Source organism: Cariama cristata, unplaced genomic scaffold (assembly GCF_000690535.1).
Source record: "Cariama cristata isolate BGI_N322 unplaced genomic scaffold, ASM69053v1 scaffold11841, whole genome shotgun sequence".
Classification (NCBI taxonomy): domain Eukaryota; kingdom Metazoa; phylum Chordata; class Aves; order Cariamiformes; family Cariamidae; genus Cariama; species Cariama cristata.
In genome coordinates this window covers 24,350-39,536 of record NW_009599885.1, presented here as the reverse complement: position 1 = coordinate 39,536, position 15,187 = coordinate 24,350, and the positions used below count along the sequence as shown (strand labels likewise).

The window sequence follows — 15,187 nt, the reverse complement described above, 5'->3', positions numbered from 1 at the left end:
TCTATGATTCTATGATCTTTCAGGGAGGATGGTGCCTCCAGATGAGTGTGACCAGAGTTGCCCTGCCCTTTCCCTGGAGTGCAGACTTCCATTATCTGTTTCCTTGGAAGGTGAAAGCCAAATGTGTCTCATTCGTGAAGTGTGGCTTCTGTACTCTAAAAGAAAGACCCTCTTAACCTCTAAATCTCTAAATGATGAACCAGTGTTCTACTATGGCTATATTTAAAGAGTGGGACCAATTGCCAAATCTAGGTACATGGACACATCTCGGGTCCACTCCAGGTCGACAGCCAGAAGACTTAGTGAGCCTGCACTGTGATTTCCAAAAAAAAACAGTCCAGGAAGGCAGGGCAGAAGACAGCCACAACCCTAAAATGGGTGATGGAGAAGGGTAGCTGTCCCTGCCTGCAGTGTGTCTGTAGGACAGGGTGCTGAGGCACCCTTGGTGCTTTTCTGTAAGGTTATGAAGAACAAGGATGTTATGGTGGGTTGACCCCAGACACCAGCTAAGCACCCACACAGCTGCTCGCTCACTCCACCCTCCACCCCCAAGTGGGCCAGGTGGAAGGAATAGGAAGAGCAAAAGTGAGAAAACTGGATCAAGAGAAAGGCAATTTAGTAAGCGAAGGAAAGAGAATAAAAACATGTGATGCAAAGGCCATCACTGACTGCCTCCCACAAGCAGACCAACGCCCAGCCAGTCTCCAGGTGATGGCTACCTGGTAAGACAACACCCCCCTCCCCAGTTGTTACTGCTGAGCGTGACATTGTATGGTATGGAGTATTGCTTTGGCCATTTGGCTGTCTCCCATCCCTGCGCCATGAAGAAAGTTAACTCCATCCCAGCCAGACCCAGTACAGATGTTTTCAGACTGTTGCCTGGGGTTTAATCTCCAGCTCTCATTTAACAGCTCTGTCTGTAATATCATACAACAAAGGGTGGTAGAGCTCTGTCTGGCACATCATCATTTCTAAACCGCAAGATCTGCCGTTGGAAATCCGTTTTAGACTTCAATTTTCCCTTGCAATGACTTAATTATTTCTCTTGTAATAAATAAATAAAATGTCCATTGAAATGTGAAGCTGGAAACTTTCTTCAGAGTTATCAATTAAATCACTTTATCAATGGAAATCACCTTTAAATGTCCATAGTTATTTGACTCTCCCTAAACAGCATTCAACTGACCTGCACAAACAAATTCTGGGCAACCATACTTTCTAAACTATGGTATTGCCTAATGATTCATGCATTTAATTTCTCAGTGTGTTTAGATTTAGTCTTCTTTGTTCTTGCTACCCCAGCCTCCAGACAGTTCAAAGAGGGTTGTCATAAGAGGGATGAAGAGTGCTGTGCCACGCACCAGCGAGAGGTGACGATCGCTCCTCTGCTGCCGCCCTGTGCCACTTCTCGGTCTGCTCTGCGTGCCGGGCATCGCTTCCCTATACCGTCCATCCATCTGAAGGGCTGACATCTCCCTGTCTCCTTCTGCAGGAGCTGTGCCATCCCTCAACTGGGCTGGTAGCTTTTGCTTTTATATGGGTGAGTGTTGGAAAAACATCAGTAGAGCTTGGTCTGAGTGTGGATGTGGATGGTGTTTATGGCTCTGACTGAGGGAAAACAACTCCAACCCAACTGCCTGTGTTTCTCTGAGAACAAGGGACCAAAATCTGATTCGCTGGGTCAGATTTAGAGGTTGGTCCAGCCCAGTTTTCTCTACCCGGTGGTCCATCACCTTGTGGTTGCTAACGTCTACAGATGTTGTTGGAGGGAACAATCCTGCCCAGTCCTTTCAGTATCTCTTTATGGACCTATTGCCCATAGCTTTGTGTAAAACCTCCTGCTGTTCCCATTTGCCTTCACCACCTCTTGTGGCAGGGTCTCTCCCCAGCGCACAAAGTATTTTTTTTAAGCTGTGTTAAACCCAGTATCGTTAAGTGACGTCTGGATCTGCTGGAAGATACATTGCTCCCAAGTAAGGTGATACAATTTGCACATAGATTTGCACTTATAAATGTCCTTCTCTGAATTAAATGTAATGAATTCTTGTCTTTTTCACTATGATCAAGGAGAACGGCAAGTGGTTAGGCATTTTCTTTTCATGATTTTATTTCTATTTAGGGAATGAAAGGAGTGTTGGCTCTTACTCGATTGATCAAAATCAACCTGCTATCCTCCCTCTGCCTCCTGGGTAGACTTGGACAGTTGTGTTAACGGGTGATGCGAACAGCGTGGCAATGTTACAAAGCTCGCCCTCTCAGTCATACCCTTTCCTGTAATGCAGCTGGGAAGAGAGAGAGGAGAAGTGGCTTGCACTGTGCCGTAACTGGTATGACAAGTAACACCCTACATCCTTTGTGCGTTGGTAAGAGAAAGTCGATCTTGGGATCTGCAGCTTGTGCCGGTGCCTCTGGGGCTCTCGCTTTGAGCAGAGTTTGGCCGCAGCGTCTCTGGGACCCCTCTGGGCAGGGGGAGATGCCGTTGGATCCCCCTTTGCCTCCTCATCTCCAGCCGAGCAAGCCCAGCTCCCCCAGCCTCTCCTGGCCTCCACCCCTGCACGGGACTCACTCCAGTTTGTTACGTAGGTCTTGTACTGGGTGGCCCCTAAAAGTCCCAGTGCCCAGCAGAGGCAATAGCCTCTCCCCTGGACCTGCTGCCTGCGCTCTGGCCAGTGCAGCCTCCATCACTGCCAGGGTGCGGTCCTGGTAATCTTACTGTCCCCTGCAATTCCCACCTCCTTCTCCTCAAGCTGATTTTTGTGTGGTGTGTTTCTTTTTACCCAGTCTACCCACCTGGTATTGTAGCATGTTTTTCTTTTTTTTCATCCCATGTGGAGGACTTCACATTTCTCTGCCTTGTGTATCTTGCCGAGATGAGAAACCTGTAGCTATTTACGAAAGGTGATGTGGGAGACAGTGTTGGCACAGCTGTCAGTCTGCTGGGGGGACCATGTGGTGAACACCGGAATTTACCATTTAAAATGGGAGCCCACAGTACTGTAGTGGAGTGTTTTTAAAGCCATTAAATGCTCAGTGATTTTCTCTTTGACATGCCTTGCCTTGCAGTCCTGCAACTACTGCAGAAAGCATCAAGTTGTCCTCGAGCTCCAGCAGCTAAGTGCACCATGGACTGGGGTTTAAAGGCATTTTCTAGTGACAGGAGCAGATTTATTAGACAAAAACAACAGAAAAAAAGATCGCGTGTGTGATGTTATATTTTAACACGCAGTTTCCAGTGGCCTGCAGAGCATTGCAAGGATTGCTGCCTTGCCTCTTACTGGGATTTCTGGAAGTCTGTTCCACCTCCCTGAAAATATCCCAGTTGAAAAGTGTTTCCTGAGCCACTGCGTGTGCGTTAACGCTTTAAGCGGTCATCTAGGCCACCAGACTAAGTCTGAGTCCTACTTGGGTTGTTTTCCTGCCCACGTTTCTCCTTTCGCTGCTGGAAATCACCCATTGCTAGCTTACAGTGAAAGCACAGGTTGTTCTTCCCTGTGTGCTGCTGTGTCTCCTGGGCTTTGGTCGGTGGGCACTGTTTCTCCCTGGACAACAAGCGAGCATCTAAATGGTCTGAAATCAAAACCTGGTAAGTGCGGATTTGGTTTGAGGCTCCCCTGCTTCTGATGGCACTGACACTGTGGATACGTTGTTCTACGTAAAGCCAGGATGTGGCTGGCTCTGGCTCTGATGTCTGTGGTCCGTGAGATGGTATCTGGGAAACGCATCTTTAATTTTCCATGTTCTAAGAATCCAGAAACACGGATGAACATCATAAGTATGATGGCATTGGAGCAAAGGCAGTAAGTGTCTGGGAAACAGCCAGTATAAAATACTGATAGTTAAATACTACATTTATGGATTACCTTAAAGGTAAGTATCATGGAGCCTTGAAAACATTATTCTTTGCTTTTTTCTTCTTGCAGAGTGAAATGGTCTCCTTCTGGGGATGTCTCAGTAAGGAGTATGATGTGGTGACAGAAGATGGCTGTATCCTTCAGCTAAACAGAATTCCTTACGGGAGAGGAAATGCTGGAAACCAAGGTAAAATTAATATCTGTGTTATACAGGAAACCCACAGCTTACGCTGTTGTCTTCTGACTGGGACACCAGGGCTTGTGCAAGAGGATTTTCAAGATTCCCCATGGCTTGGTATCCGTAGCCTCTGTTTTGATCAATAAATTTGTAGGGAAGGCTGATCCCTTGCAGTGATGTTTTCCCACCTTGAGTGGAGACCTGAGCATGGCTGATGCCCCATGCACCTGGCAGGCTGCAGTCCTGGCAATGAGAAGCAGCCCATCCATCCTACCCACTGGTGCCTCACACACACCTTGGATTTTCTCTGGGAGCTTGCCTTCTCATATGTGGTCCTGCAGCCATGTGGTAGATCAACAGACCAGTTTGATACTCCTTGAGGAGCTTCCAGGGGACCCTCTTGTCCTGTGAGGAGTGACTACTGGGAGGCTCTAGATCCATGAATAGGTGCATCTTATCCTGTCATGTCTCCAGGCACCTCCATGTTTGCCTACAGAGCTTCCTGGGCAGCCCAAGTTCTGCTAACGCTCCCAGCAAAGCCTCTCTGCCAAAAGCCTGCTGAGATGCAGAGCGTAGGTACTGCTCTGCTTGTGTCCCTGAAAATACCTGGTGGACAGTGTCCTTGGAGACAAAAGCAGATGCTGTGAGATGTCTCTGAAATAGTCGTATCGCATTATGTCTTATATGTATTTATGACAGTAATGAGGGACCTGCTGCAGGGTGTGGGAGATAAGGGTTCAATTCTCTTCTCTATCTCTGGGTGTTTGTCCTGGTTTCAGCTGGGATAGAATTAATTTTCTTCCTAGTAGCTGGTACAGTGCTGTAGTTTTTGGGTTTAGTATGTTGATGACACCCTGATGTTTCAGTTGTTGCTGAGCTGTGCTTACTCTAAGTTAAGGACTTTTCAGTTTCCCATGCGCTGCCAACAAGAAGATGCACAAGAAGCTGGGAGGCAGCATGGCCAGGACAGCTGACCCGTACTAGCCAAAGGGCTATTCCATACCGTGGAAAGTCATGGCCAGTATAGAAACTGGGGAGAGTTGGCCAGGAGGGGCCAATTGCTGATCGAGAATGGGATGAGCATCGGTCAGCAGGTGGTGAGCAATTGTATCGTGCATCACTTGTCTGTCTTGGGTTTTATTCCTCTCTCTCTCTTTGTTATCTCCCTTTTCGTTACTATTATCATTGTTGTTGTTATATTTTACTTTATTTCAATTACAAAACTGTTCTTATCTCAACCCATGGGTTTACCTTTTTGTGATTCTCCCCCTCATCCCACCATGTGGGGTGGGGAGTGAGCAAGCGGCTGCTTGGTTCTTGTGGCTGACTTGGGTTAAACCATGACAGTGTTCAAACCTTTCCCTCCCAGCCCTGAAAGCGTGGCTGAAGTAATGATAGGCTGGATGGAAAAACTTATTCCGGGTCCTGGTGAAATTTGTCACCCCCGCAAAGAACACACGGGCACATCTTAGTGGCACATGGCTAGAAGTGGGGAAGACCTTCCAGCATTGTACAGGGGTTGGAGAAAATAAGGAGCATGGGAAGACTTTGGGCTTTTTGATACTGTCCTTCAACACTAGGTGTTCATTTTCTTAATGATAGGTCATCTGCAGAGGACGTGGGAAGAGGTATTGGGGATAAAAGGCAAAGTGCTCTGAGATTATGATGCACCCAGTGCATTTGCTACATAGCAAACCTGTTCCACTGAAATCAAGGGGAACAGACCTACCTAACACTGACACAAACCTCCGTACACTTTGGCTGCCATAATTAACGAGGAAAAGAGTCCCTAAACTGTCTCAAATGAAGACAGACAGCATTAAAAAGAAAAAAAGAGTCATCATGATGCCTGTCTTCCAGGTCCAAGGTCCGCCACATTTCTGCAGCACGGTTTATTTGGAGAAGGCAGCATATGGGTTCCCAATCCAGCCAACAACATCCTAAGCTTCATTCTCATAGATGCTGGCTACGACGTTTGGATAGGCAACAGCAGAGGGAACACTTGGTCCAAGTGATATCTGGTCTTGTCTCCCAAATGGGAGGAAATCTGGGCCTTCAGGTAAATGAGTAGTTTGAGGATTTCAGGAACAACTGTATTTTTTCATCTTCAAAAGGTGATACTGCCCTAGCTCGGGGAGGAATGAACCAGGCTGAACTGAAGCACTTCTAGTTATTTTAGGTGAAAACCTCATGTGCTTACTCAAGGACACACTCAGTAGGATGAAGACGTTTGTGGGGTTGTCCTGCCCTCCCCGCTGGTTTTGTGGTTTGTTGGTGATGGTTGTTCAGATGTAGATGCTACACCTCTCGTTAAGATGACTACTCTTCCTTCTCCAGCTTTGATGAAATGGCTACATATGACCTCCTGGCAATTGTAAACTTTATTGAACAGAAAATGGGACAGAAGCAGTTATACCGGTCTTTCGCAAGGCACCACTATAGGTAAGTGAGTATTTTTGACTGATCTTGATGACAGTATAGGATGACTGTGTTATCTTTGGGATTCATAAAACAGTTAGTTAAACTGTATACATGAATGTCTTGAAAGAGTAAGCCCTTTTTTTTGGTTACAGAATAAGTTTAATCAACCTAACTTTTTAATTATACTCTATTCTTCTAAATGTATTCTTTTGTCTGAATAACTTCACTTAGCAGGAGAAGGAATTCCAGGTCACATATCATAAACTCATCCTGACCTGGTTGCTTGGCTACGGGGGGTTCTGGAAGAAGATAAGGAGGAAACTCTGTCAGCAGAAGCTGCAAACCGTCGAGATAAGGACAACAAATGGCCCATCAGGAGTTCGGAGGCGGAGAACCAAAGAGAAACAGCTGAGTCCCCAGACCACGAATTACCGTTGGACCAAGGGGCGCGTGGACAGCATGTGAAGAGAATGACCATTGGACCGAAAGGTGCGTGAAGGGCGCATGGAGAAGGGGTGCATAGATTATAAGGGTTTAAAAACCCGGGGTTTCTTTGTTTCGGGGTCCCTCTCCGGACGCACCCAGCTCGAGCTGTCATTCTGCGGTACCATCCAAATAAATCAATTAATTTTCTAAGGTCGGACGTCTGAGACTCTGCTGCGGGAAACCTAGGGCAAAGAGATCTCTTTAACAGTTTTCTTCTTTCTTTTTTTTTTTTTTTTTTTCAACTTTTATAGCCTTTTCCACTACGCCTCAGCTGGCTCGGAAAATCAGGATGTACCTTGCTTTAGCGCCTGTGGCCACAATTATGTTCGTTCAAAGTCCATTTAAAAAGCTTGCATTCTTTTCTGACTATGGTCTTAAGGTACGTTCATCCAGATTATATTCTGCATAGACAAAATGAATGTAGTTTTTCACAGAGATTGTGAAATTACCTACACAGCGTATTTCAAATCATTTACAGAGAGAGGAACTGCATGCTCTATCTGTGTTCATAATGAAAGGAATCAAACATCTCAGTCTGGAGTCTTCTGTCCTGTCCTGAATTTACTCCTCCAAATGTTCTGGCAGAATTAGAGCCAAAAGAGCTAGTGGTATGGGCAGATGTGCACACAGCAGGTGTCAAAACGTTGGCAAATAAAACCAGTGCGGAGACTGGGAATTGAGCCCTACCATTTAACGCAAGAGTACAGTGAATGTAAGGGGTCATGCACATAAAAGCCATGGAACAGAAGCATTTAACAGGGTACAAGGAAGGGTGCACTTGTGGGCGACCTCATACCCCAATATGGGGGTAAAATAGAAGATATGAAGTGGTGGTGCTTTGAGGAAAAGTGTGACCAATCTTCATATTTTTTATGAGTACATTTGCAATTTTACAGCAGATGTTTGGCACCAAAGACCTCCTACCGCACACTGCCTTGGGTAAGCTGGTCCTTCCCAAATTCTGCTTGAAGACCTGCAAGAGCATCTTGTCTATACTCTTTGGATTTTACTGGGAAAACGTAAATATGGTATGCACGAATAAATCTGCAGAGGGCCCTCGGTGTCCTTCTGAAGGACAGAGCCTTGGCTGCCCTGTTTTGTGGAGCCAGGTGAAACCTGTTGTGAAATACGCTCGTTTCCTTTCAGAGCCAAGTAGATGTGTACGCAGCGCGCTCCCCAACGGGGACTCCAGTCCAGAATGTTGCAGGTAAACCTTCCCAGCTACTTTCCTATGCAAAACAGAGTACAGAATATTTTAATGGTCCTTTGTGGTCAGTCTCTTGTGTTGGTTGCTGCAACACATAGGCGGTATCTTTGTTGGTTTTGTTTTCAGCCCTTCATAAAATGCTCGGCAGCTTCTCGAGCTGCCGGTACATCATCAAGTAGAGGGGACCCAAAGGAGTGGATCTGCAAAGAGAAACTTTGGGAGATGAGGACCCTGCATCCACAGCAGGCACAGTTCAGGAGTCTTAGTTCAGGAGTCTTATTTCAGATTTATTTCAGCCCAAGTGCTGTTAGCAGTCAGACTGCGGCAGAGTTTCTCCTGGACAGCATCCAATTAAGCTTATTACCGATTAATCTGATTATTTCTCCTTCTTCCCATTGTGGACATGGAGAATCACAGCCCCTCTGACACTGAAATTGTGCTATGCTGCCCTCAGTCTCTCTTGCCTACGTCAAATGTACCCGGCTGTTTGCACATTTCTTTGTAGATCAGGGATTCAAATGGCCTCGTCTTGATCTCTCCAGGACCCTCACCAGTTCACGCATCTTCTCTGGAGTGTGTGTCACAGGCTGTACGCAGAGCACAGCTCCTTCCTAGCGTGGCACTCCTGCTCAGAGACCCCAAAATAACTTTGTGGGTTTTGTAACAAGAACACACGCTCCATTTTCTGAAGTGCTGTTGCTCAGCAGTGGTAGTCCTCATTCTGCGTATGTCCACCGGTTTTTCTTTTCTATGTATAATTTTTTATAAGATTCTTTACTGGACTTCAGCTTATCTGATGAGTACTGAGTGACAAAGAGAAAAACTAGGGGCAATGAGCACAATTACAGCCCAGGGGAATCAGGTTGGAGATGGGGAATCCTTCTGCCCTCGGAGCAGGGAGCAGCCCTGGGACAGGTGCCCAGGGAGATGGGGGTCTCCATCCTGGGGAGGATTCAGGTCCTGATGGGGTCAAGCCATGACCACCCTGATCTTGTATTGCTGAGAGTTCTGCTCCAGTTAGACAAGAGATGTTCAGAGGCTGCTTCCAGCCAACACGTCTTCGATCATATCATTTCAGGCCAGTTCTTCAGTCTACAAGGAATATTTTGAGTTCCAATCCCATTTTCTAGAACATTTTAATTTCCTCCCATCCTGATGTTAACCACAAACCATGTAAACATAATCTCTGTTCATTTATCCAAATTAGTGACAGTAATTAATTATACTGGGTCTATAGAAGACGGGTGAGATATACACTTGAACAATCCTGCTGGTTCAATGATGAAAACCAACTTTTGAGTTTCTTCTTTTAAACTGATTGCACCCCCGCAAAACTATGATTTCACTTAGACCATTGCCTGTCTGAACTTGCTGCAGGGAGTTCAAAGCAGTGCACTGAGAGCTTGTGATGGGGGAGCATGTATGATGATGTTCGCTATAGACAGGCAAGCTGCTTCAAACGGCCAAGGTCGTGGTCTTCCCTTTCACTTACACTTTCTGTTCCCGTTCGTGCCTGGTGCCATTCCTCGGAATTTATTGTCCTCTCTTCACAAATTGAGCATGCAAGTAGCAAGCCAGCAGGACCTCGGCTTAGAACAATAGTATTTTCTATTCTAAACTCTATTTTACAAATACCTTCTAAACGGAATAAAGTATTAGATGCTTTCCATTTATCCAGCATTTATTTAAAATCCATAATCTGCCATAGAAAAGCAACAATAACGACTGTGTAACCAGTTACTATCTGAAACCTGTAAAACAGAAGTCTCCATGCCGGTAAATTGTTTAGCCATGACGGAAAGCAAGGTACCAAGCCCTTTTGCCAGCCAGACCTAAAGTCACAAGGCGAATGGTGAGCAGTTAACTCTGCATCCCTTGGGAGCTCAGGCAATTCTTGTTCTGTGACAAGGAGAGTACCAGGGACATAGAAAAAAAAGCATCTTTCTTCCTTAAACAAGAAAAATCAAATTGTTCAGAAAGTGGCAAGCTTCTTAACTGGAATAATTACACCGCAGGTAAGGAGATATGATGCTGACAAATCGCCTGATGGCAAGTCCTCATGGTGTTGAGCTAAAGCAACCCTCCAGATGTGTCTTATTTTAAAGAACTTGCTTCCAAACACTTTCCTGCTGTTACAAAGCTGAAAGAAAGGCTATTGCTTGCATGAAGTGTAACCACAAACCACGGCAGAGCAGGTTGGAAGGGATCTTTAGAGGACCCTTGCACCAGCATTAGGTCAGGGCAGCTAAAATATTGCCTGTTTATCAAAGTTGATCAAATTGTCTGTAGTATCAGAACCAGAATCTCTAACAGGGCAGAACTAATTTACTAATTAAATTAAATTTACTGATTTAATTTACTCATTAAATTGTAGCGCATAAGGTTATACCATATCTTTTGATGAAATTTGTCTTCGTTCTAGAAGAAAGCCTTTCCAGGTGTTTTTTTTTTCCTTAATTCACAAAGAATAGCAATTGCTCTTGCGCGGTGCATATTTTACTACATTGCAGCAATGTCTCTTCTTTGCGAAACCCTCGTTTTCTGTTTCTTCAGAAGGGTCTGCCGCTCTACGATGTGAAGGACGTCAAAGTGCCAATGGCCATCTGGAGTGGTGGAGGGGACTGCCTGGCTGATCCCCGGGACATTGCCCTCCTGCTCCCCCAGGTCAGGAACCACAGGGTGATTCCTCAGTGGAACCGCCTGGATTTCATCCTGGGGCTCGATGCAACCGAGGTTTTGTACCAGGAAATCATCGACATGATGAAGGGGCGGCGGTAAAGCTGCTGTTTTGATTTGATGCATTTTTTGCGGATGTCTCTTGTAAGATGAATGCTATCTTTAAAGGGTTTTGAAATTTATCACTATTTGGACCACATGAATGGAGTTGATTAAAATGTTCTGCTTTTAACTGGAGCAGTGACAGGGTTTTTTTTAAAGGAGACTTTATGTTATTCCTGTCTGCAACTTCATTTCCTTTCTTCTTCCTTTTCTCCTCTTTTTTCTTTTTTTTTTTCTGTTCTTTTTTCTTTTTTTTTTTCTTTTTTGTTCTGTTTTTTTCTTGTGTGTTTTTTTTTTTCTTGGTTTTTTTTTTTTTTTTTTTCTCTTCTTTTTCCTTCATGTTTATTTGCAAAGGACAGGAAACAGATGAGGAAACTGGGTTTTCAGATGTTTCATTAAGACTGATAACACAGTGATCTATTCTCTGAGACACAACGGATCCTGTGTAGCCTTTCTAACTACATGTTAGCTTTATAGTGCCTGCAATTCCCCTGAGACCTGGGGGTCTGGACCCCCTTGTAACTCGGTTCATTCCTGGCTTCATCAGAGGCACAAAATTCACTATTGCCGTCTCAGAGCTGGCACTGTTACCCCTGGACCTTTAAATCTACCGACGTGGATCAGAAAGAGATCTAACACATCTGTGGTGAAAAACCACAGCAGAAATACACCTCCTTAGAGGCAATACAGCACCGGTGGTTTTGAAATTGAATAAAAATTGTAATTAATCACATTTTTAATGTGGGTGGGGTTTTTTTCTTTCAGCAACTAAGAAGCCAAAAAGGAAGAATCAGGAAAGAAATAAATCCTGAAAAGTAATTACAAGAAAGACCGTCCAGCATATGATTCTGATACGCAATGTTCAAAATCCAAATAAAAAAGGGGCTTAGGGAATGTATAAAGTACCTACGTCTTAGGATTTAACTGAGATGTTTTGGTAATAAGATTGAGTCATTCATTTCGCGTTGCGTATTTTCTGACTAAAGTGTTTTCTTCAATTCCGCTATGTATACACGTGACAAAGCAGTGCTGCAAAAACCATCCCTAGTAGTGCATCATTTGTGCAGCAGACCAGGCATGCAGGTAGTTGCCAACCACAGAGGGTTCAGTCTATGTTTGGTTGAATATTATCATCAATATCAGTACTTCACAAAGAAAGAAGAGGAAGTCTGGCTACTTTAAGAAATAAGACTTCTACATATTCGTGCCTTTACAGGTTTGGGACAAATTGTGTTAAATATTGCCAAGTTCTGAGCATTTGCTCTGAAAAAAACTACAGCATCATTTCTTCGCATGGGCAAGCATGTGAGAAGACGTTTCTTCATCCCAGGCTCCCTACATACATGGAAAATAGAGGCCGAACTGTCATACCTGGGTTCACATGAAACAAAGTTTGCAAATCCTCTCTAAAATCCAACTCAGTACATTGACCTTTAGTTAGAAACAGAAGAAGAGCTGGCTTGAATTTCAATGTTAAACACTGTGACAACTATTTTTCCCATTTTTAGCAATATTTTAGAGTAATAGAGGCATGTGGACGAAAAGAAAACAGGTCAGGGAGTTACTCCTTGTCTTAAACAGGCCCGTCTGCTTTCTGCTACGAGAAAGAAGCCTGCTCATCCCATGCAGCATCCCACTGGGATGCTCTCTAGCTGCTGGTATCACGTTGACTGGCTGTTGTTTAAAAATAGCTATTTTTCTTGTGCTGTGATATAGGAAATGTTTTTAAATCTTCAGTGCAGAAAGACATCATCCTTCAACCTAGCTGATTGCCCCCGATACGGTGAATTGCGGGTCTTTGCATGCGTTTCCCCTGAACAAGCGAGAGAAGAGAGTCTGTCATGGTGTGGAAATCTCCTTGAGGAAGGTTGTAGTTCCCTTTTAGGGGGACTTGAAAATTTCTTTAATTTCTTTCTGACTTTTGTTCCAGCCAGTCCCTTTAGGAATGGATATAAGCTGTATTATTTTTGGTTGCACTTGAAGATCTGGCCATTTCATTTACCCTGAGTGGTTGGGAGGTCTCACTACTTTCTTCAGTTCAACATGCATCCATAGACCAACCTAGTGGGTGGGAATCCAAGTGGGAAGCCCCATGTGCTGCTCCGTGCTCGTTTACAGATAAGTGGTGATCTCAGAGATGCCATGATGTGTTGACGACTGTTTCTTTAGCCCGTTGTAAAATGATTAAAGAACAGTTGTTTTGTAACAACATCCTTGTTTCTGCCAGCCAAAATTCTGAGGCTTATTAGAAAAACTTGATAAACATTTTAACAATGTGACCATCAGAGGAACTGGCTTGTGTCAGGAACTAAGAATGTAGTTGTGAGGTGAAGCAACATTTCAAGGAGAAATTACTCAAAGTTGTGCACTGCCAGTCATGTACTGGCATGTACTGGCAGTCGTGCACTGCCAAATTTTCCTGTCATGCTTCCTTTAAAATTTCCTGGAAGATGTGCATCACCTAGAAGTATCCATGAAAGGCAGAGTAGATTAATAAGAGGTGGGGGGAACGCAGAAAATTATTTTGGGTGAACAATCCTTTCAAATGCTGTTGTGGGTTATTTTTAACAACAGAAATCGTCACTACAATTTGCTTGGTAGAAGTGAATGACAGTGGTTCCTCTGATGCTGGACATCCTTGTGCTGGCCTTGCTGACCACTGTAGGATGCGACTCTTGGCCAGCTGAAATGCTTCTTTACCCTGTAGAGCGCCTCCAGCACGGCAGAGCAAGTTTGTGGGGACTCTTTCTGCAAACCATCTCCCATCCTCCCAAGCCAGCTGTGATACTATTGAATGCTCCATGATGGATATTGCAGGTCTTTGCCCACTTGCTTTATCAATCCATGTAAACTTTTGGCATCTGCAGCATCCTTTGGCGAGATGCTTCACGGAGTGACTCCTAGTGAAAAACACAAGAGCGCTCCATGGCCGTGGCACAGCGGTGGTTCTCTGCCTTTGTTCCTCTGCTGCTTTCTGCATAGGTCCCGTCCTAAGCCTTTCTCCTCTGAAGAAAGCAAGCAGAAATGAAAGTTTAATGAAAGTTATTTATGAGGAGAAGCTTGCATTCATTACAGTTACCTCGTGTATTATGAAGCCATGTTGGTTGCAGTAAGTAGTTCATTATTTAATTGTTTTTTTGCCCTGTATTTTCTTCCTAAATATGTTGTTTCTGCTTCTGCCTCATTCCAAGCAGCTTTCTGTAAAATTGTCTTTTGAGGAAATGCTCTTTACCTAATCAGGTTTTTCAGTTTGTTTGAGACAGTCTGTTTCCAGTAAATACTTTTTTCTCTTCTAAAAAAAAAGACTTGTAAATTTTATCGGATGATCAGATTATCAGATTAGGCAATTCTTTGCTTTTCTATCTTTAAGAAACTCTCTAAGCCTCTTTCTGTAGTGCAAATTCTTGCTTAACTTAATCCTGTTTAAACACATCTTTTTTTTTTTTTTTTAATTCTTTTTCCAGTTCTGCAGAAACAATTTGCCCAAAGCAAAAAAAATGCAGCTTCACTTGATATTTTGCCACAGGTGCAAAAGGGCTTTTCCCTGATTGCTTTGTCTCCTCTGTTGTGCCTACACATTTTCTTTCTCTTTTAAAACCCTGAAACAAAGCCGTGACCCAAATCCTCGGTGAAATGAAAATAAATCAGCTCCCAGCAGCGGGAGTCGTTGGCAGATGAGACATGTGGCATGTGGCTGGACCCAGGAGGTGTATATAGATAAATAAATAAACAACCCCCAAATTCTTCCCTGGGGGCAGCAGCTCTACAGAGGGGACTGGACACCCCAGGCACAGCCCCTCAGCCTGCAGTCAGGGATGCCCTGGCTTGCCCAGACACGTGGCATCTCCTGCCTCTGCTCCCGGTGGGGCGTGCTGGGCAGACACCCGGGGAGCTGGGAAACACGGTGCAGATCACAAATCACCAATGCACTAATTACCAGCCTACGATATGCGCCGACGCTGTTTTCCATCGGTGCTTTTACCCGGATGCTGCCCGGTAGTCGGGTGGTCCCGACTCAGCTAAATGGGGCCGTGGCCGCCCTGACCCAGCGCTGGACCACAGACCCCGGGACCTTTTCCCACCACCGCTGCTGTGATGGGCTGTGTGACACCCCCAAGGTTGGCACTCTGTTCCCCCTCAGCTGTCCAGTCTGGTTTGCTGTCCCTTGCTGGGACCACTGGGACGGCACCCAGGTCCTCAATGTCCATCAGCACTGCCATGAGCCATCACCACTCTGTGGGAGGAGAAGATCTCTTTTACTGTGTG

At 44.9% G+C, this 15,187-nt stretch overlaps 1 protein-coding gene across 1 annotated transcript; it reads left to right on the top strand.

The window, feature by feature from the left end:
* The first annotated feature begins 3,663 nt into the window (after nucleotides 1-3,663).
* Nucleotides 3,664-10,921, top strand: LOC104169036 (lipase member K-like). The gene is given in 11 exon segments (XM_009709841.1): nucleotides 3,664-3,780; nucleotides 3,921-4,038; nucleotides 5,890-6,088; nucleotides 6,367-6,444; nucleotides 6,446-6,472; nucleotides 7,180-7,315; nucleotides 7,833-7,964; nucleotides 8,083-8,136; nucleotides 9,494-9,557; nucleotides 9,560-9,588; nucleotides 10,697-10,921. Coding segments are annotated over 11 exon segments (1,179 nt in total).
* The last annotated feature ends 4,266 nt before the right edge of the window (nucleotides 10,922-15,187 follow it).